The sequence below is a fragment of the Phyllopteryx taeniolatus genome, chromosome 17 (genome assembly GCF_024500385.1).
Source record: "Phyllopteryx taeniolatus isolate TA_2022b chromosome 17, UOR_Ptae_1.2, whole genome shotgun sequence".
In the NCBI taxonomy this organism is placed as follows: domain Eukaryota; kingdom Metazoa; phylum Chordata; class Actinopteri; order Syngnathiformes; family Syngnathidae; genus Phyllopteryx; species Phyllopteryx taeniolatus.
In genome coordinates this window covers 11,479,447-11,502,191 of record NC_084518.1, presented here as the reverse complement: position 1 = coordinate 11,502,191, position 22,745 = coordinate 11,479,447, and the positions used below count along the sequence as shown (strand labels likewise).

At 39.6% G+C, this 22,745-nt stretch overlaps 1 protein-coding gene and 1 long non-coding RNA gene across 5 annotated transcripts in view; one reads left to right on the top strand and one right to left on the bottom strand.

Moving 5' to 3' along the window:
* The window catches only part of nrg2a (neuregulin 2a), a 135,897-nt gene that overhangs the window by 17,836 nt on the left and 95,316 nt on the right, over nucleotides 1-22,745 (bottom strand). For 3 of the 4 annotated variants that reach the window (XM_061750849.1, XM_061750851.1, XM_061750852.1), the window contains exons 4-5: nucleotides 6,728-6,848; nucleotides 876-934 (exon numbers count right to left, since the gene is read on the bottom strand). In XM_061750849.1, the coding sequence (XP_061606833.1) occupies nucleotides 876-934; nucleotides 6,728-6,848 (180 nt within the window). Of the gene's footprint in view, nucleotides 1-875; nucleotides 935-1,294; nucleotides 1,372-6,727; nucleotides 6,849-22,745 lie in introns of all 4 variants that reach the window. The other variant, XM_061750850.1, reaches the window with a different exon arrangement.
* LOC133466812 (uncharacterized) lies at nucleotides 17,614-19,363 on the top strand. Its single transcript, XR_009785047.1, has 2 exons — nucleotides 17,614-17,999; nucleotides 19,055-19,363. It is a non-coding gene; the product is annotated as an uncharacterized LOC133466812 (long non-coding RNA).

Genomic DNA, 22,745 nt, shown 5'->3' with positions numbered 1-22,745 from the left:
GCCGCTTACATGCAGTGATTTCTCCAGATTCTCTGAACCTTTTGATGATATTATGGACCGTAGATGATGAAATCCCTAAATTCCTTGCAATTATACGTTGAGGAATATTGTCTTTAAACAGTTCGACTATTTTCTCACGCACTTATTCACAAAGAGGTGAACCTAGCCCCATCTTTGCTTGTGAATGACTGAGCAATTCAGGGAAGCTCCTTTTATACCCATTCATGACACCCACCTGTTCCCAATTAGCCTGTTCACCTGTGGGATGTTCCAAACAGGTGTTTGACGAGCATTCCTCAACTTTCTCAGTCTTTTTCGCCACCTGTCCCAGCTTTTTTGGAACGTCTTGCAGCCATAAAATTATAAGTTAATGGTTATTTGGTAAAAACTATCAAGTTTTTCAGTTTGAACATTAAATATCTTGTCTTTGTAGTGTATTCAATAAAATATAGGTTGACCATGAGTTGCAAATCATTGTATTCTGTTTTTATTTATGTTTAACACAACGTCCCAACTTAATTGGAATTGGGGTTGTAAACTGAACTGTACTGCTTGGTGGAAACATGCACATGGTATCCACTTAAGGTGAGAAAGCATTATTAATTGCGGGACCAAAAGCATTTTGTTTTACTGTAGTTGTCACATTCAGTAAAAGGCTACATCTACACATCACCAACAAAAGAACAGTATTAGCGGTTATTCTGAAATGCACATGCAATACACAGCAGGACACACAACACACAATACGAGGGCCTGCTTATCTATGGGTCTGGACAGAAGATACACAACTACTGGGCGCGTTATTAGGAGGCTAATGTCTAGTCTACACATGCACGTGACTCGAGGGGAGTTGACAGAAGAGGAAGTTGACATACGGTAGAAACGTGCCATAACGTAGGTTTGACACCGATCACCAGTAAAGTCATTTGGACACCTGAAAGCCACAAAAAGAGGGAGGAAGAGGAGGAAGAAGGGTGGTGGATGAGCCAGAGAGTGCGCAAGAATGAGGGTGTGGTGGGGGAGGGAGAGAGAGGGAGAGAGAGAGGCAGAGAATTAGACCAACAGCTTGACTAATGGACAGCAGAGCCAGAGCGTTCCCATGGGTGACACCACTGTGCACGGCCCGGTGCACGTTGACCTGAGAGGGGGGGAGGAAGAAGAGGAGACAGTAGAAGAGGACCGGGTTTTGGTGGGTGCGCGGAGGAGTAGCGGGGGTGTTTCGGCGGGAGTCCACAGACGTAATCCAGTGACAACTGTGTCTCTGTTCTCAGCTGCTCATATCAAGTGAACATACTTTTGAAAGGATTGGGCATGTGCAACCGCAGAGGTTCAGTCTTTAAGCATCGCGGGCCAAAGTATCCGTCAGGACATCTGGGAAGGAGCACACAAATGTTACGGGCAGGAAAACACAGCGAGGTGAACTTGTGTGGATTTCAGGTTGAAATATGGAAAAAGAGATTAATTAAAGAATACATATTGTACAAACATTACATCAGTTACACTCAAAAGAATGGAACGTTGACTTTACATACAATTTCTCATGTTAAACTGCTAGGCCGGATTTGAACCTGGGTCCCCAGAACTCTGAGGCAGATATGCTAACCAGTTGGTCACTGTGCCGACATGCATTATTATTATTATTATTATTATTATTATTATTATTATTATTATTATTATTATTATTATTATTATTATTATTATTATTATTATTATTATTTATTACTCTAAATTGCCCGTAGGTGTGAACGTGAGTGTGAATGGTTGTTTGTTTATATGTGCCCTGCGATTGGCTGGCGACCAGCTCAGGGTGTACCCCGCCTCTCGCCCGAAGATAGCTGCGATACGCGCGCCCGCGACCCCAGGGAGATGAAGCGGTACAGACAATGGTGGATTGGTTGAGGTTATTATTATTATTATTATCTTTTAAGTCATCCCACTGGCTGGCACACAGTTACGGGGGGAGGGAGGGTACATGCACAAGCAATCATGCATGGGTGGGGGTAAATACATGAAGTCCGCGGACACATTTAATGTTGCCCGCGGTTATCACCAGCTGATACTTCATTTAATCACATTGTCATTTGCCACACCGGCCACGTGACAATGCTCGAGTCACTTGCTGAGCGCTCTCTCCGTGTGAGACTGTCATTGGGCCTCACTTAAGGGGAATGAATGAAAGAAGCCGCTTTTACTGGCGGCCAATAAAGTCAGCTATGTTCATGCCCACAAAGTGCAGAAAGCCCTGTTTTTAAATACACTGGCTGTGCTTGTCTACGAAATTACACACACCAGGTCTAACCCACCTCCTCATAGAGTTACACCAAGCATTGCGCTGGACTTGCGCGAGTCACGAAAATAAAGCCCAACGTGTTTGTGTGTAATGCAATATGTAAAAACATTAGCTAATATTACAATAGATATTATTTTAAGAATGTAACAATACTAAAATAACAATATTAAGTAAAGACAACGTTCCTCCAATTTTTTCATGAAATATAAAATGCACAACGACCCTCTTTTAAATTAAGATATTCAACCAATGATTTCTTTCAATAAACAAATTATAAGTGACCCACAAAACTGTGAGGCCATAGAATGAAGCCCAAAAATGACATTAAACAGACCCCTGCTAAAGTTTACACATTTGTCATCTGTGAACTGAATGAGTGAACAAATGTGGTATTAACATTTGGTTCCACTGGATCTGGATGAAACTTGAACTCCTTTTAGCTATAGTACATATAAGCAAAACATATGAAACCTGGTGTGATGCAATTTGACAGAGATTTCAAAGCACAATTTTCCAGGTTAGCTGCCAAACGCATGTTAGAGCTCCTTACCTTGACAATAAATAGCAAAATGTCATTCAAAATAGATAACATGGGATAACATATTTTAAAAAAATATATATTTCTCTATATTTCCCCATTATCAATAAAAAATACTTTTTCACATTTTGACAACTTTTGCCAAACACTTCTGTGTGTGGATTCTTACTAATAATAAAAAATGCAAATAAATAAATAATGTGTACATCCATGGGAGGATCTGAAAAAGTACCAGGTTAATACATCCAAAAAACTCAACAGGAAGTTGCACAAAAATAAAGAATTAAAAGTACTCTCTTGGGGGTTCCAAAAACTCAATAAAAATCTAGAAGATGAGAGAAGATGATGGGGGCTTGTCCTAAATCGCTTTTAAAGACATAAGCCCAGTCTCGTTTTGGCCTAAAGGGCAAAGAAAGAAGAGAAAGATCATTGCAGCGCTTTGGAGCTAATCAATACATCAATTGGAAGCCCGTGGAGCAAAATGTAATGTGGGCTAATGCCTATTACTCTCTGGATATTTGTTCAGGGCTTAACAGTTGCGTTGTGTGATAAATTCTAAACGCTGCCATATTTCAAGCTCAAGAAAAATATGGAAACACAGAGATGTTCCCAAAGGAAATTTAAAAGTGTTTAACTCTGTTTGCATGCATGTAAAAGGCAGTTTTTGACATTTGAATGTATCTTATAATAACTCAACACTTCATCATCACCAGTAAGTCTGTTTGGCCCGAGCTATCTTTCCTCATTAAAGTCCCGTTAGAATGAGGAGTCGCTGTTTTAGGAGCACCAGCATTCCGCTTGGATTCACAACGAGACCGTCCGTCCAACAAAAGGTCATTGGCAAGCGATTTACTGGTTTCACACAACACCTCCCGGGAGAGCCATAATGTTCAACATTTAATTATTCACCCTGACTGATGAGATGACGGTAAGTTGGCGTAAAAGTGGCAGAACTGGAACTATATAATCTAATAAATATCGGAATTCAGTGCAGCTGCGTACTCTATTATCACACTGTAACACACTTGTCTTAAAAAAAAAAAAAAACATAAATCCGATGGGGAGATTTATTGTGTATTTAGCAAAGGTGATTGGCCCTAAGTCTAAAAATATAAACATAAACGAGTCCTTATTATAGATCCACAGTTAGATTTTGTATATAAATAAAATATGTATTTATATTTATTTATATATATATATATTTATAAAAAATATTCATGAAAAATCCATTCTTCTTCTTCTTAATATTATTATTATTATGTATAAATAGTAAATATTGTCATTATTATAGATATTGTATTTTTTTAAATGATGTAATACTTTGAGTAGGGGTTCCCAATGAAGTTTCCAGTGAGTGCCCACCATTTAATTGTATGCTCAACAAGGCTAAACTCCAATTTGTATTTCATTCGTAAGGTGAAAACAACTAAAATAATGGTTGCTCATGGAGCATGTCTTAACCTGTGCTCCCCTTTGAAGAAGTTTGTCCACGAGAGTGAATGATTTGGGCACAAATGCGGGCTGAGCTGTCTGCACCACTTGTTTAGCCAGTGAGTAATACCCACTGATGCCTGGCCTATATTGAATGAGATGGCTGTGGGGGCAACAAATTCCCCACGGGCCTTCACTGCATTATCCAACTCTTCTGGAGCCATGCCCTGGGGCTGTGAGTGAATTAGCTATTGAGTTATTGCTGCCTCCAATTTGTACATAGCGTTTTGAACGGCTGTTGGGGCCATATCCGCATTGCCCGTCGAGCAGTCTTCTTTTCAGGGGCCAACTGGACGCTGAAGCTGCACCAGTGTTGCTGCTCCTACATCACACCGGCCTAAGTAGTTGTGATATAGTGACATATGGTCCAACAGAGCATGCAACCCGATATTTAACAGCCATTACAAGAGGGAGTGCACAGTTTGTGTTCCAAGTACAAGAATGGATTTTATTAGCTAGAATGGATTACCACAGTGGTTGGATTGAATATTAAATGGGTTAACAAAAAAGGCGGAAAAACATGTTCCAGTGGAACCTCTAAATCAGTAATTCCATACCTTTGTCGAAGAAAGGCATCTAACGGCATACCACCAAACAAAAATGACACAAAATGTATGAATACTGAAATAATGATGATTTCGTCTAAATTTATTCACAAATGGACTTAGTGTAAAATATTGTCCTGTTTAATTGAACACAAAGCTTTTGTACTTGCAGGAAACCACGACTTATTCTGTTGTCGGAATGGCAACAGGTGGATACACAGGTTTATTGTACATTCTGCCATGGAATGGAAAAGCTGTCACTATAATTCACTGGAACACGGCATCCCTGAACCACTGCTCTAAAGTCCAACCAAGTTGTACAATTCAGAATACAAGCACAATTCTTTTTAGAAAATACTCTCAGACAAAACTTTCTCGGAAAGGATTAAAAGAGGCATCTGTTTTGCTTTTTCTTTGGCTTTTTGTCTCTTATTTTGCAATACTAGAACCGCATTCATGAAGTATGTCACATTGTACCACACTCAAACTTAACTTGTTTTTGTTGTTGCTGCTGCTTTTTTTTTTTTGACAATGAGCCGCCTCGACAAGTAATGTGACGTAAAACTCCAACGTGAAACAAAAGTTTAGTAGACTTTGTTATTAAATTGGTTTTGCATTTTACAGTTGTTAACTTCTTTTTTTACACTCGTGAAACAGTTAAGAATGTTCTCCTCTGTCAAGTTTAATTTGTATTGCTTTTACATTTAACACAGTGTTCCCTCGCTATATCATTGTTCACCGATTGCGGACTCAGTGCATTGCGGGTATTAATATTCATGTGACACATAATTAGCCATATTGTGGGATTTTGAGTGTATGCTGTATTTTTTGTAGTAACATAAATGCTTGCTAGCCGAAAACATTAAGACTAAAAAAATAAGACAAATTCATTAAAACACATAATACAAGGAATAGACTGTACATAGTGTATAGTACTACTGTCTAAAATTGTATGTTTGAGAGTTTAAAAGGTGTTTAGGAGTATAGCGGTTAATATGAGTGTGGGTAAGATTAATAAGAGTGTGGGGAGGTTCACACATATTTAGAACGTGTATAAATAATTAAAAAGAAAATACGTGGTCACGACTTCACTGATTTCACCTAAACCCGAAATAAACGAGGGATTACTGTATATCTAATTGTTACTTTAAATTTGTCTCTACAGCTTTGAAAGGTTTTAATGAGAGTGACAATTTTTCATTTTTCATTATTTCCTCTGGAAAACTGGTTTCCAAATCCGAATTGCGCCTTGTGTTCCACCTCAAAGGTTCCACTGTATTTTTGAGTAATGACTTTTGGTTGTGATCCTAATGCAAACTAAAATCTCAATGTTAAATAAAAAACAAGTTGTTTTTATGATAATGTCAACTGGCTCCTTTCCGACAAGTACACTTTAGCCGCGGTGTCACGATCCCCTTTGCCAAGGACCTTCAATGTAAGCAACAACTCTATTTACCTCATTGGGGGCCCCTAATAGGCATAAATATTTTCTCCCTACTAGAGCGGTGACTCATGACATTTTGAAAAGGGCTTTTAACAGGCAGCCCTCCTGTTGTACACTAAACGGGACTTAAAAGGATGAGCACGCCGACGCCGCTCCATTATGAGCGTTGCAATACACAACAGGTGGGCAGTTAAGCAGCATATTCCTCTGACGGGTTGCTTCTGCTGCTGAAACAAAGAACAACAGGAATCAAGTGCTCTCAACAAAACAAAACAAAACAGAAATAGCAGGAAAAGGCAGATTCTTGCTGTGATGATGAATATTATAAATGCTGCCACGAAAAAGGGTTTGCATTTCAACTGGTGGGCATGAAAAATAAGGAAAAAAAAAAAAAAAAAACTGAAAAATAGGTAACTTACTTGCAGGAAAGCCGGTTTATACCATGTATGAAGTAACAGTCACCGCCATTCACACAGAAGGCCTTCTCTGTGTCATTGCATCTTCTAGCGTGGCCTGAGCCTGGAGATAGCGTTGTGGTTACTGAGGAGAAAAGAAAACACAAAAATGACAGACATTAGGATTATTAAGTATTATTAGAGTGTATAGTAGAAATATTTGGCTTCCTCACACATTCCAAAAATATGCATGGTAGGTTAATTGGAGACTCTTTTGACCTTGCTCTGCAAGTCCTACCATCTTGATGAACATTAAAATACAGTGTAGTACGTTTCAGTGTTCACCAAAAACAAAACAAATGTTTTACTACTAATACAGTAAGTATATTTAATATCACTGTAAGCCACTGTAACATTATGCACAGCTTGACAGTTTGACACAGTTCTGCGCTTTAATATAGGAAAGAAAAAATCTTATTTCAGTAATAATTCAATTGAAATGTATTGCATATGAACATTGAATACAAATTTTACTTAAATACATCTTTAAGAGCAAATAGTTCTTAACGATTGATTGCAAATGTATTGAACATAAGTTAAATACATCTGAACTGTACTGAAGCAGTGATTCACATACCACTAGTGGTACTAGTACCACACTTTGAGACTCTTTGACCCTACAACATTATACTGCTGAAAGGATTGGAATTACCTGGATTTCTACATAAATCTAAGTCACATCTAAGTCACAACAATAGACAAACTGTCTATTTTTTTTAAATGCTTTTTGCAGAACATAACAAGTAAACATCACACTGCAGGGTTCACATACTTTTTCTTGCAACTTCAAGTTATGTCTTATGTTATCATCACTATTTGTTTTGTTTGTTGAATTACGCAAAACAATAACTGAGTTCAACAAGACATTTGACTCATGTAGCACATGTGTAATGTTGGTGCATATTTGAATAAAAGCGCAAAACCATCCTTTTTTTAGGTTGTTAACATTAAACGATGTTCCCACATTAACCTTAATTTCTCCGTGAATGCATGAATCTGATGGCCACACGAAGGAGGCTGGTATCTACAGTTTGTGACAGGCATCACTTGTATTTCATCAGTTGATAGGGTACACTTTTCTTTCCCCACAGGATACTCCAGTATTTCCACGAGGGCTCTTACTGTTGTTTCCCCATCCACAAGTATAATTGTGTCTCTCAGCAGTGTTGACAGTATCTCAAGAAGTTGTACGAGCAAAGATAAATATTTCCCTGACATAGCGTAGGAGTTGTTTATGCGCTGACTCAGATCCTTGGAATGGCCCGAAATGTCATGTATCTGCACTTAATCCCCCCTGGCTGAACAGGCAGAATATGTTCGGGGTGAAGGCTGCTAATCAGGCCAAGAGCTGCAACGTTTGAAGGCAAACGGCAGTGCAGAGAGGAAGAGGTGGAAGGGGTGAAGCTTGCAGGATCAGACAAGAGAGGCGCGTGATGTATTGCATTATGGCACGTGATGGCAGCTCTTTACCTGCTGTCAGGTGATGTTAGAACCTAAGCAGATAGTGACAGTTTGTTGGTGAGACACGGACAATTTCCGACCACGCAGTTCTGCGCAAGTACAATAAATCAGATTCAACAGCTGGAAAGTGCGTTTGGAGTCGACTCAGTTGGACCTGTAATGTGTGCTCTTTGCCATCAGGATGAGTTGTCACAGGATCACATTTGTTACATGCGGAAAGTCACATCAGCTGTTTTCTCTGCTTGTAGAAGAGCCGAGACACAGACTTATTCCACCACAAAAAGTAACACAATGTAATTAGTGGAGATTTATTTCTCGCAGCAATCAACAACTAAAGATAATGATAACAATGAATGTATTATAATTAAAACTATTAAAAGGCAAGAGGTTTTGTTTTTTGTTCTTCTCTTGTGTGTAAAATAGTTTACACACATGCTGATTTTCTCATTACTAATTTTAACCAATGTTTTTAATGTGACAGACGCCACATGAACAGGAAAATAAATCAGCATGTGTGTTCTTACTGCTTTTATAGTGTGTTGTGAACTCAGAATGACCAACACAGCACATCATACACAGAGTGATACTTCCACCAACAATCAAAAGTCTCTTCCCCCAAAGTAGGTGTAATACCAAAACTAACCTGTGAAAGGCAGTATGGCGCCACAGGGCATCCATATTGGAAAGGAAAAGAAGAAGAAGAAGATAAGATAGAAAAGAAGAAAGAGAAGAAAGAGAAGAAGCTAGGCTGACTGTCATCCCTTTTGGCAACTGCGTTGCAGTTGCAAACTTCATCTTGTCATTTTTCTGTGGTGAATAACTTGTGAGAAACGTTATACAAACACTCAACACAACCAGTTGCTCCTCTGTTCGAGCTTCAGGTTGCTTTCCAATTGACCATTGTCACAATCATAAGAGTACGTGGTTTTGACAAACTTGCCGCTGACAAACACGCGAGGATTTGCGAGCGTAAATATTCAACATTCACGATTGTCAACACAGACGTTTTCTAAGCAGATTGGAGAGGCAAAATCTCTCTTAACACACCCCCACACACAGGCTAATGGCTCAGAATAAAGTGGGTAAATTAATCTTCAATCTTTTTACAAAAAAAGTTGAAGAAAGAGTCAAATGTGTGCTCAAATGATGAACATGGCCCAAAAGGGGCGCTGAGAAGGATTTGTTGCCCTGTGAAAAAATATAATTTGCCCCACCACTTCAATGATGCAAATTGGAAATATTATTTTCTTGGGCCTCTGTCAGTCAAGGGCCATTAGACTCACATGTTCTCCCAAAAACAATTCTAAAATGTTTAACCCTTTAAAGGTCCTTTAAGTACCCACCATTTTTCTTCAATGGAAAAATTTGTTACCAACCCAAAAACTGCTGTAACGATGAATATTTGTTTCCACTTTAAACAAGTCAGTGTTTTAACATTACTTTGGCCTGAAATTTATGTATCAAATATGAATTAGATTGTTTTTTAACCTATAAAGGCTCGTATGTTTACATTATTTATGAGAAAAACAATCACAACTAATTTCCATCATTGTTGCATGCCTAGAAAAAAAGTAGCTTAGCATGATGCACATGAATATAAAGGTTTGCATTAGTTTACATGAAGATACATTTGGGATCAACAATCATATTTTCAGTGGTTTTCAGTAGGAATTATTTTTGTCACCAGGAAAACAAGTCAGTTTTTGTGTAACTTCACAAAGGCACGTTGTGTGTCTTTCACTTTTAAAGCAAAAATTAATGTTAGTATACTCACAGGAAACTTAAAAAGAATGCAAAAAAAAAGGAAAAAAAGTGGCCCAGCTAATGACAACTACCTCATCGTCGCTCACACCTGACCTCTGACTGGAGCACTGGCTTGTAAAACTCCTCATAAAAAGATCAGTCAGGAACCTGAAAACATTGTAAAAACAACCCAATGCTTATAATAGAAACTTGAGCAAAAGATGCAAACAAAAAAGGGTGCAAAAACACGAAACGTGACGTCCAATAGGCCGCCTCTATCAAGGCCAGCAGGGGAAAACATTCTGGATGGAGGGGGGGTTAATTTGTTTGATGTTGCCACCCAGAGTTGCAAATTGTTCCTCAGGTTCATTTGCATCAACACAAACTACGGCTGTCTGTATTCACAACATCTATAATACTCATCAAACAGAAAACTACAAAAGCACTAAATGCATCTCTGCAAGAGGCCGAACAATTAGTATCTTTATATACCAGGAGTCACCAACCTTTTCGAAGCTGAGAGCTACTTCTTGGGTACTAATTATTATGAAGGGCTACCAGTTTGATACACACTTCTAAAAATGCTCAAAATGCCTTTAATTATATTTATTATTAATAATTAATTATATGTATCCATGTGAAGACACTCATAATAATTATCAAAAATCATTTAACAAGGTAGCAATCAGATAAATATCAATTTGCAACACTTTAAGTCAGTCTTATCTATATAGCACCAATTCACAACAGAAGTTTTATCTCAAGGCACTTTACACATTGAGAAAAGCAAGCACTACATTCCTCATACATTATATATACTGTATGTATATAAGAAAACCAAAATATCCCGGCAAGAGCAAGCACTTGGCAACGGAGGCAAGGAAAAACTTCCCCAGAAGAAAGAAAAGTTGAACTGAACCCAAACTCTGTGGGGCGACCGTCTGCTTTGGCTGTTTGGGGTTGAGATGGAGAGACAGAGTAGAGGGACAGAGGTTAGATAGAGAGAGAGAAAACTGTTTAGATGGGTTGAGCGACTGAAGGAGGGACGAGAGAACAATTGGCATAACAACGGCAGTATCAACAACAGTAATAGTCCTATTTTTATTAATCACTGCAAGTGTTTTTACATTTTCAAATGTTCACTTTGACAACGCTCCTAGGCAATCACAATGTTCCATCATTGGTATGCTAATTTTAGAATTACAGGCTACTCTTGTGGTCCTAAGGGGTGCTTATGGGCACCATGTTGGTGACCCCTGACACCTTCATCTACAAGCCCAATTCCAATGAAGTTGGGACATTGTGTTAAACATAAATAAAAACAGAATACAATGATTTTCAAATCATGTTCAACCTATATTTAATTGAATACACTACAAAGACAAGATATTTAATGTTCATACTGATAAACTTTGTTTTATGCAAATAATCATTAACTTAGAATTTTATGGCTGCAACACGTTCCAAAAAAGCTGGGACAGGGTCATGTTTACCACTGTGTTACATAACCTTTTCTTTTAACAACATTCAATAAACGTTTGGGAACTGAGGACACTAATTGTTGAAGCTTTGTAGGTGGAATTCTTTCCCATTCCCGCTTGATGTACAGCTTCAGCTGTTCAACAGTCCGGGGTCTCCGTTGTCGCCACACATTTTCAATGGGAGACAGGTCTGGACTGCAGGCAGGCCAGTCTAGTACCCGCACTCTTATACTACGAAGCCACGCTGTTGTAACAGAGGCAGAATGTGGTTTGGCAATGTCTTGCTGAAATAAGCAGGGGCGTCCATGAAAAAGATGCTGCTTGGATGGCAGCATATCTTTCTCCAAAACCTGTATGTACCTTTCAGCATTAATGGTGACTTCACAGATGTGTACGTTACCCATGCCATTGGCACTAACACAGCCCCATACCCTCACAGATGCTGGCTTTTGAACTTTGCTTTTGAAATGTGGACTTGTCGGACCACAGAACACTTTTCCACTGAGATGAGCTCGGGACCAGAGAAGCCGGCGGCGTTTCTGGGTGCTGTTGATAAATGGCTTTTGCTTTGCATAGTAGAGTTTCAAGTTGCACTTACGGATGTAGCGGCAAACTGTATTTACTGACATTGGGTTTCTGAGGTGTTCCTGAGCCCATGTGGTGATATCCTTTTTGATGCAGTGCCGCCTGAGGGATCGAAGGTCACGGCATTCAATGTTGGTTTTCGGCCTTGCCGCTTACATGCAGTGATTTCTCCACTGGCACGGTGCACGACTGGTTAGAGCGTCTGCCTCACAGTTCTGAGGAACGGGGTTCAATCCGCCTGTGTGGAGTTTGCATGTTCTACACGTGCCTGCGTGAGTTTTCTCCGGGCACTCCGGTTTCCCCACATCCCAAAAACATGCGTGGTAGGTTAATTGACAACTCTAAATTTCCCGTAGGTGTGAATGTGAGTGCAAATGGTTGTTCGTTTGTATGTGCCCTGCGATTGGCTGGCAACCAGTTCAGGGTATACCCCGCCTCCGGCCCGATGATAGCTGGGATTGGCTGCAGCACGCCCGCGACCCGAGTGAGGAGAAACGGCTCAGAAAATGGATGGATGGATGGATGTGAACAACAGCGTCTATCAACTCTGATAATTACCTACTCCATCCATTCTTTTTCTGTAGCGCTAGTCTTCATTAGGCCCGCAGGTGAGCTGGAGCCTATCCAAGCTGACTTTGGGTGAGAGGTGGGGAAGGGGTACATCCTGGACTAGTCGTCAGACAATTGCAGGATACATACAGTATAGATAAACACCCATTCCCTCTCACATTCACAACTATAGACAATTTCGTCTCTGTAGTAATTAACCTAACATGCGTGTTTTAGGAATGTGGGAGAAAGCCAGAGTAGCTGGAGAGATTCATGCAAGCACAGGGAGAACATGCAAACGCCACACAGGAGGGGCTGAGTCAAGATTCAAACCCAGAATCTACTGTGAGGCAGATGTACTAACCACTTTGTGAGGAAATGTCAGTTAAAAATCCATAACCACATGAGTTACATTTTGCCACAAAACCCATCCATCCATTTTCAACACCGCTTATCCTGGTTAGGGTCGCGGGACGCTGGAGCCTATCCCAGCTGACTTCGGGCGAAAGGCGGACCACACCCCGAACTAGTCGCCAGCCAGTCGCAGGGCACATATAGACACGGACAACCATTCGCACTCACATTCACACCGTCACTGAGTAGGAACTGAACCCACGCTGCCTGCACCAAAGTCAGGCGAGTGTACCACTACACCATCAGTGACTTGCCACAAAACCACTATGCCAATAATTTTCTGATTTGTCTGCATTATAAAGACTAGGTTCAGTCCAAAGACTATAGAGTACATGCTAGTATGTCTACTTAATCCAGGTCAGGTGACCTTCAATGTCCTGTTATGTATTTGACATCCAAATGGCCCTATACATTCCCAACATCTAATTTCATTAGATGACAATGCATGTCCTTGGGTACAGAGCAGAAAATTGGAAGTTTAATCTTTACAAGACAAGGAGATCGCTTAGTGGCACAACAAACAATATTAAGCGGCATTAGACCTTTATCTTCGAGCAAATAACTCCCAAGTTTAACCCCTAACATGTTTTATTGCACTGCATTCTGTACGCAAGCAGTAGATATCAAGCAACTTTAATACCAACAGAATGCCATAAATAAACATAAAATAAATAAATAAATACATACATAAATAAACTACAAATGTCCACGTATGAACTAAACCAGTAGAAACATCTATTGGCCCAGCATCACCAAATGTCACAAATGCCACTGCAGAGAAAAAGTCCAATTTTCATCCCTATTGTTTGACATCTTCTGTCTTCCAATTACTCTTCCAACACCATCACTTAGAAGGACGATGAAATAAAACATTTTTCCACCCATCTGTTGTTCAAATTAATGCCGGTTTGAGCTATGGAAAATGGAAACCATACGTTGCATTGGCTGACTCAAATGCTGTGTTTCACTAGCTTTGCTGCCTCAGCATTTTATTTTATATCCATCCATCTATTTTCTATACCGCTTATCCTCATTAGGGTCGCAGGTGTGCTGGAGCCTGTCCCAGATGACTTTGGGTGAGAGGCAGGGCACACTCTGGATTGGTCGCCAGCCAGTCGCAGTTTATTTTATATACTGTCATTATACAGTGAAAAAAGCTTTCAAATAAGAAATTTTAACGATCAATATTTGCTCATTTTGGGAAATTTACAAACAATTCAAACAGATTTTCTAATAAACATCCACTGACAATCAACTACTACCAATGGATCACATTGATCACATCATTTTCACTGTACACAAATCCTTCCATGATGCTTGATAAGCAACAGAAGGCAAGTACAATAATCCCCCTTGAGCTCATGTTTGACTTCAGCACCACATACTTGCTTGGCTAAGTTGACATAGAGTTCACATAGTTACTTTTTTCTTTTTTTTAAGTCAAACCGGTGTTTACTTTAACGTAAAATTAATGAGAAGCCCTAAAACCTTTTATTTCATAGTTAGATACACATATAGTCTCCCAAAAAAACGGACATAATTTGAAGGAATTATTTTCGAGTGCTCAATGACACACGCTCATCATGATTTACTGGACCAATGACTGCAAATAGCAAAATTCCTGAAATGTATCAATGGATATGATTCTTTTTTTTTAAACTCCATGTTCGCTCTCATGTTGTTTTTGACAGCATTTGTTGTATCCATAAAGGAACTTGGTTAGCTGCCAGCTTTCCCTATATGTTTGACTCCATATGCTTTCTGGCAAGCTTTACATGTATAGTCATTAGGTATATTTGAAATGTGTCGTTGCATTTCCCATCGAGGTTACATTATGGTCAATGCAAGCTTTATGAGGCACTTAGCTTTGGTAGCAAATTGTTTTATCTTTGCTGTATCATTGCGCGATGTGACCTATAGCGAGGCTTCAGTGAACAGATGCAGTTGTTTCTGGAGACACTTGCTAAAGTACAAGCAGTACATGCACGCCCGTGTCGACCAGCTGTTTGGCTCAGATTCTTTGCACGTGTCCGAGAAATAGTACATTGTTCTTGTTGCGTACAGTAGTTGCAGATTCTGCAAAAAGCCAGCATCCAAAGGGACATAGATTTTAACTGTGAACTATTTATCTCCCAAAGCAAGCAAATACTGTCATTTTGGAGCTTCTCCAGTGAGTGCTGTCAACCGCACCACTGTTCACTTTCCTGCTCGAAATGATAATTATGGAAAGCACAACAGTGGGCTACACTGTGAACAAGAATAGCGCTGTCATATTTCGAAATTAAGAGTTTTGTTTTAACAATCATCTTGTGCGTGGTTCTTTTGGGTTGTCACACTCTTTCCGGAGATGCCACTTTAATCTTTTGTCTTTTAACAAGAGGCCAAACTGTGTCAATAAAGCCAAAAATTTAAATTTGTTGGATGTGTTCCTTCCTTAGGCCGCATCCTCCGGCTCGATCCCGGAGAAAAATCCCTCTCAGCCTGTGAGGTGATCAGGTGCCTTGCTAAAACAGAGTAAGGGGGCACAACTTGTTTATCTGCACTTATGATTTCACCAAGTTTGATTGGTTTTGAAGTGGAGGTTTCAACTTTCACCGGGCCTTGTAGCCCAGGGGCCGAATCTGAGTTGGAGTTGCAGAGAGGTCTCCGCTGGTTTCTAAAGAGCCACAGTGTTTAGCCATCAGCCCTTACTGCTGACTTTGATTAATCCTTCATGGCCCAAGAACTGAAAAGAAAAGCTGGGGGTGCAAAGAGGACCATCTGGAAACCTTCATAAACATGCCTGTCTTTCCACGCTCTCCAAAGGATTCTAAGAAAATCGTAAAAATGAAAAGAGGGGTACCCATTGCAAAGTTTTTTTTCCCTCTTGAGGCACATTGTGCATATATGCAGAAAAAGCGACTGCGTTGACAATGAATCCAAACCCCGTGCTCCACCTCACAGGGCAGCACGAAACGGCAAATTGTGTAGTAAAAACATTTTCGATTGACCGGTCTACACTGCTGAATTACACACGTTTGGTCAATTTTTACGAAAAATGTTCAGAATTTACTAAAGGCTTGGATTAGGACCTTTCACTGTTGCACTGTAGTTGAACGAAGCGCAATCCAAAACACAAGACAGCGTGTGAGTCGGCGTCAGGAACAACCCAAAGCAGCTTCGCTTACATCTGGACTTCGTTATGGTTTGATGTTTTCACTCACAAAAGGTAATGTTATCAGCATAAAAAGTATAAATCATGTCCCATGGACAGGAGGAGGTATGTGCGCAAGAACAGTGGGCAGACTGCATCTGACAGCTACATCTCAGCAGAGACAGATGCAAGAACTACAATTCTAAAATTCGTATAAATGTCTTTCTCTAAGCTTGGGGTCATGCAAAACTGACAAAACTCCCAATAAATGAACTAACATAAATGAACAGGTAGCACACAGTAGCTTCAACAAATAAAACCAACAATAAATCATTTTACTCGGCCACGAAAAACATGATGGTCAAGAGATAACTGTCTGATAAGGACAGACCCTTTAGCAGGGAGGTCAGTTACCCAAATATGCTTTTCCTTGTAAGTGGAACGAGAGACCTTTCCTGTTGGCAATCCCTTAGAAAAATATTCTAAATGGAATGTGTGTACATATGCCTTCATTGGATAACCACTTTGGGATTAGGTTAGTCCATACAGGGCAGAGTTTCCTTGGTCCAATAGAGTGCTACTGATGGGAGGGTTTGATGTGGTGAAAGAGGATGTAAGACGCACACACGTCAGACGAGGGAGGTAAAATAAGCAATCAATGCGCTTTAGTTATATTGTTACTAAGGTGCATGGTGACAAGTCTTGAGAAAGTGTAAGCAAAGACAAAATGCGAAAAAAAGCAGCATTTTTCCAAGGACCACCCAATGATCAAACACTGGCATTTTGACTGCAATGTATCTGGAGGGAATATTTTAATGGAAAAATGGCAGGTACAAACAAATATGTGATGCTATTATGTGAGCTAAACTTTACAAAAAATGACATTGTTGTTTTTTTTAACTGGCACTTTATGCATAACCAAGGAGTTGCGAGGCATAGGCCAAGAAAGAATGAGTTTGGAACCATTATTGGAAAAAAAGATTTTTCAGTATTTTCCTTTACACGTTTAGTTATGGAAGCTACACTGCTTCGCTTCCGTATAAATAAGAGATGACAGGCAACTGTGTTTATATCCTTCGACAAGTAATTAAGTCTAGAGCAGAAAATTAAATCACAGAAAATAAGAGATGACGAAGGCTTCGATTTTTGTTTTTGTTTATTGACAGGATTTTAGGGTGGAAAATATTACCATGTGAGATCAAAGATAAAACAAACACACGCCTACTTCAAAACATAACAGAGGCACACCCAATCAAGACTAATAGTCTCTCTTCATTTAGGCTTCATGGATCCAAAATAGCACACAAATATCCAAAGAGGAATTAGATGGCTATTTACTGTAGGTTGGACACTGCGAGGACCATTATGAATATCTGAGCTTGCCGACAATGGAAACAGTATCCCCAATTCAAAAAAATTTAGAGATGAAGTGGAGCCTACCAGGAACATTAATCTAACACCCACTCCTCAGTAGGACTGCTGCCGCTACCACAACGACTGTCTTCTTTTAAACTCCTGACTCCTGTTGCCGTGTCTCAGTCACATAGCTGATATGCCTGGTCTTGCCTGCCTCAATCATCCCGCCGCTCAAGTCAAATCAAAGAGCTGCCCAGTGCGCGATTGCACAACAGCTGCTCGCAAACTGCAATAGAGCCACACGGTGCACAGCACACTCAAACAGGGGAATCAGGCGGTGAAAGCCGACGGCGGCACTGCCGGTAAGGCCGCTGGCGGGCAGCAGTTGGCAAGCGCTGGATTTTTGGTCCCAATCGAAATGCAGACCTGTTTCCCTGTTTGTGGAGGCAGTTATAACTCAGTCTACTAGTGGGGCTCATCCTGCAGATACACTTTGTTTTCACTCGGGAAACACGTAAGTTGGTGCACTCGAAAATCAAGTTACCACTGTATGTTGAAGCTATGAATTTCGACTAAGAGACTAACATCTCAGGGAGTAGCTAAGTTTAGCCTGAGTTGTCAGTGGAAGTTACGGGGAGTCTTCACCGCACGTACTTTATACGTACACTGTAAGTTTTTCACGAGTTGTAATGGACTCTGACCCTGTCCCCCATTAATCGAGGAGGTTTAATTGTAGTTCAGATCAACTCAGCACTCTATGGTTTGGAACAATAAACCCTGATCATTCTTGTGTGTTGTGGAGTTAAAATAGTATTAAGTGTAGCTTGGAAATGATTATTATTATTATTATTTTAACATCAGAATGTGAATGGTTGTCTGTTCCTATATGTTCTCTGTGATTGGACTGTTATGGACACAAAGTTCAAAAGCCAGCATCTGTGATGGTATGGGGCTGTGTTAGTGCCAATGGCATGGGTAACTTAAACATCTGTGAAGGCACCATTAATGCTTAAACTGACTCCCATTGAAAATGTGTGGCGGATTATGAAGCGTAAAATACGACAACGGAGACCCCGGACCGTTGAACAGCTGAAGCTGTACATCAAGAAAGAATGGGAAAGAATTCCACCTACAAAGCTTCAACAATTAGTGTCCTCAGTTCCCAAACATTTATTAAATGTTATTAAAAGAAAAGGTGATGTAACACAGTGGTAAACATGACCCTGTCCCAGCTTTTTTGCTAAAACAAGAAGGTTTATCAGTTTGAAGATTAAATATCTTGTCTTTGTAGTGTATTCAATTAAATATAGGTTGAACATGATTTGCAAATCATTGCATTCTGTTTTAATTATGTTTAACACAACGTCCCAACTTCATTGGAATTGGGGTTGTCGTTTGTAGTTCACCTTTCGACCGAAGGGATAGGCGCTAGATCCCTGCGACGCTAATGATGACAAGTGCTATAGAAAATGGATGTTAGAAAGGAGGGATGGGTGTTTTGACTAAATTTCCTTTGTTGAATATTGGGGAAATCAGCATAAATTAACTGACTCCTTTTTTTTTTTTTAGCTATTTTTCATCGGACTGGAAAATCTCTGAATGTCATATTGATGCTGCTTGGAGAAGTCTGCATGCATGAAGCTTTCTAACATTTCATTGGTGACATCATGTTGTTCTTCTTCAGACTACAAACTAGATAAGACTGAATCATCAACACCAGAGTGCAGCACTATTGCTCAGTAAAAAAAACAAAAAAAAACAAAAAGAATCTCCAAGGTAAAGTTGTGTAATGTTTTGTTTTGTTTGTTGCAGGACAGGTTAAAAGAAAAGTTTAAAATAAATGACTTTTTTTTCTTTTGAAGAATGGTCAACATCTCAGCTTGTTGTGGATGTCATTAATTTACAATCAATCCCACACAATCCACAGAATTCTTAAGGTCACTCTCCCTAATTCAAGAAAGGGGGATTCCCCCCACGTGTCTGAGGTCGATATGATGATCCACTCAACCTCTAGCCATCCTGTGTCTAAACTCCTGACAGACAGCAGCAGCAGTAATGGATAGTAATGCGCTTATATTCATCCAGCACTTCCTGCAGAAGTGCTAGTTTCAGACAGATGTGAGGGCGCCTTTGCTCAATCTGAGCAGCTCAGTGTCAAGAAAAGGGTTTGCTTGACTTCTGATAAGATCCATTTGTGTGTCAGGAAGCCCGCTACAATTGAAGATTTGACAATATCAAAACTAACCAGCCAAACATTAAAGGCACCTGTACAATTGAAAGACCCGTATTTAAAAACAAATAAATAATAATAATAAATCGGGATGCTCAGTTTTGCAGTGCTTCACGCTGACGGGTGTTTCTAATTTAGTTACCTAATTTAAATACTCAGAAAAGTATTACAAACAGCATCAACAAGAGTATGAAATTGCAGTTATACACTTAAAAACATGAGTATTAGTATTAGTATTTGTATTAGCATTTTTTTGAAGGACAGACTATTTGAACTAGTATTGGATGTGATTAGAATGTGCAGGCGTACTTAACTATTAATTATTCCCCAATGTTAAAGCCTCACAATCTGTTATCATAGGCAGCAAGGTGCCTTTACTGATCACTCCCTCCATTTTCTTGAAACTGGAAACACACGTGCAAACCTACACACTGGTTGGAAGGCAGTGTGTGAAATTTAAATTAGTAGCTCTGATGGCTTGAAATCCATTGCACACCTCCAAGGGACAGGTTCTTAGACCAGATGTTGGAACATGTGTTCTCACTTTCGCAAATTATTTTTTATGGGTTGCTATGTTTTTGCAGCCATTACAACAAAACAATATGGACAAAAACTCACAGGCACTTAAAGTGTCGTAAAAATAGTCATTTTGCGATGAGATGTCAGAGCTATGATAATACTAGCACGCTACAAAGTGGATCTCATCGCTTGGGAGGTATCATGTCTTCATTGGCCTTCATCTTCAACAGCTGGCTCTCATTTTGGAGGAAGGTAGACTTTGCAGCCTTGTACCAGAAAACATATACCCCAGCTCCATATTTGGGCCTTGTACTCGCAGTTGTAGACCAGCTGTGAGGACAAGAGGTTTTCCCCTACGCTATTCCATGAAATCAACACACTCACACATCAACACTTGCTGTACATCCCCCACCATTCTATTGAATGTATACTAAAGGATGAGCCTGCTGTGCGTGCGTGAATCAGTGACCACGGTGACATTTATTCCAGTCACAATTCAAATCAACACACACACACACTTACACACACACAACGAACACAACGACGACTCATACGCAAAAAAAAAAAAAAACGGACAACAACAGGGGAGGTAGTGCAATGGACTAATGGGAGGTTTCGGATAAGAGACAGCTGTCTACGACATCGCTGTGTGTCCATGAGCTTTAAGCAAAGGAATGGTAAGTATATGTTCCATAAAGATACACTGGAAAGTGTAAAAACACCTTGAAGTGCCCCATTCTGAAAGAGAAACACACTCAGTGCAGAGCTATGGAAAGGCTAACTTGTGCACCTTGCTAAATAACAAGCACCTCATATATCTAATTTTGTCATCAGTATTTGGCAGTGGTGGGAAGTAACAAAGTACCAAAACTTTGTTACTGTACTTCAATACATTTTTCAGGTAATGTATCTGTATTTTACTTGGGTAATTACTTAGTTTGCCTTGTTTGACAATTTTTTTTACTTTTATTCCCGACATTTAAAAACAGATATCCATACTTTTTACACCTACTCCACATTTGCCAAAATAGACTCATTGCTTTTTTCAACCAGCAAAAGATTGACAGCAAAAGATGACAGCAAAAGATTCAGAGAAGCAAGACATTCCCCATCCACTGCCTTATTTAAAAGAATTGTTTGATGTTGTCCGGTTACGGCACATATAGACAAACAACCATTCACACTCACATTCACACAAAGACAATGTAGTGTCTTCAAAGAACCTAGCATGCATGTTATTGGAATGTGCGAGGAAACCGGAGTGGGGGAGAACATGCAAAAGCCACACGAAGGTCGGAGCCCGGATTTGAACACACAACCTCAGAACTATGAGTCGGAAGTGCAATCTTCCCCAAAAATGGTTATTCAACAAACCACCACAACCGAGCACGAACAACCAGTCAGAGAGAGAAGGCCTGAATTATGAGGTGTCAATCATTTGTCGGCACACCCTAAAAGCCTCGCAAAAAATAAAACTAATTATAGTTAGTGTCACAGCAACGATGAAAATTGAAAATTCCCCATTTAAATACATTTCAAGGTCTATGCTTTTTCTTACTTTGCCTTAAGTACAAGAGTTGAATCAGTACTTCTACTTTTACCAGAGTATTTCTCAACACAAGTTATTGTACTAAAGTAGAGAGTATGCATACTGTTATTCTGACTCATTTAGAAAAACTAATTTAAACATGGCCTTCTCAAAACAACTCCAAAATATTAAAAACAAGACATTTTGTCCCTAAAAAAGGTGGGGAAAAAAATCTACCAATGGAACTTGTATGAATTGACTTGATAAGATTCTTAAAATAAGATCTTGATAAGACTTGACAAGATTCTGAAAAATTTGTGTCTTAAAACAAACAAATTTCTTGTCTTGCTGAAAATTTAGGGGAAAAAAGGCAAATCTATCTTAAAATAAGTACAGTCAGATGTTTTCACTATAAATAAGACAAATTCACAAGGTAAAATTTTGCATTTTTGCAGTGTGACGAGAAGACAAGTGGAAAGGTTATTCCTCAGCTCATGTTCCATGTTATGCAATTATGTCATTATGATGCATGCTTTTTTTAAACTGAAAATAAATAACGGCTATGTCTAAAAACCTTTAATGTCAACAAAAGTTGGGAGAAAAATCCTGAATCCATAAATCTATCACTGTTGACCCTTACCATAATTGAATGGGTTCTTCCTTGACCTATATCCTACTCCTTCACAGTTGACTTGAAATTGCTTAAGGTAAAAATGCAAAATTTACAATATCATGGGAGTAGCACAGACAAACCAGCTTACTTTCAGACTCATTTTCAGTGCAGTACAGACAAGCCTTTGTGATGCAACGAATCATTTTAATATTTGAAAGCATTAACACAACATGATGGGGCTCGTCAGTTATCTGGAAAATCCCAAAGAAGAATCCGGCAGCCTTAGTTCAGGTCACACTCGGAGGAGAGGAAGACCACCAGGACAGCTGGGAGGCCTGAAGTGGGAATTCTTTTATCATGCTATCAAATG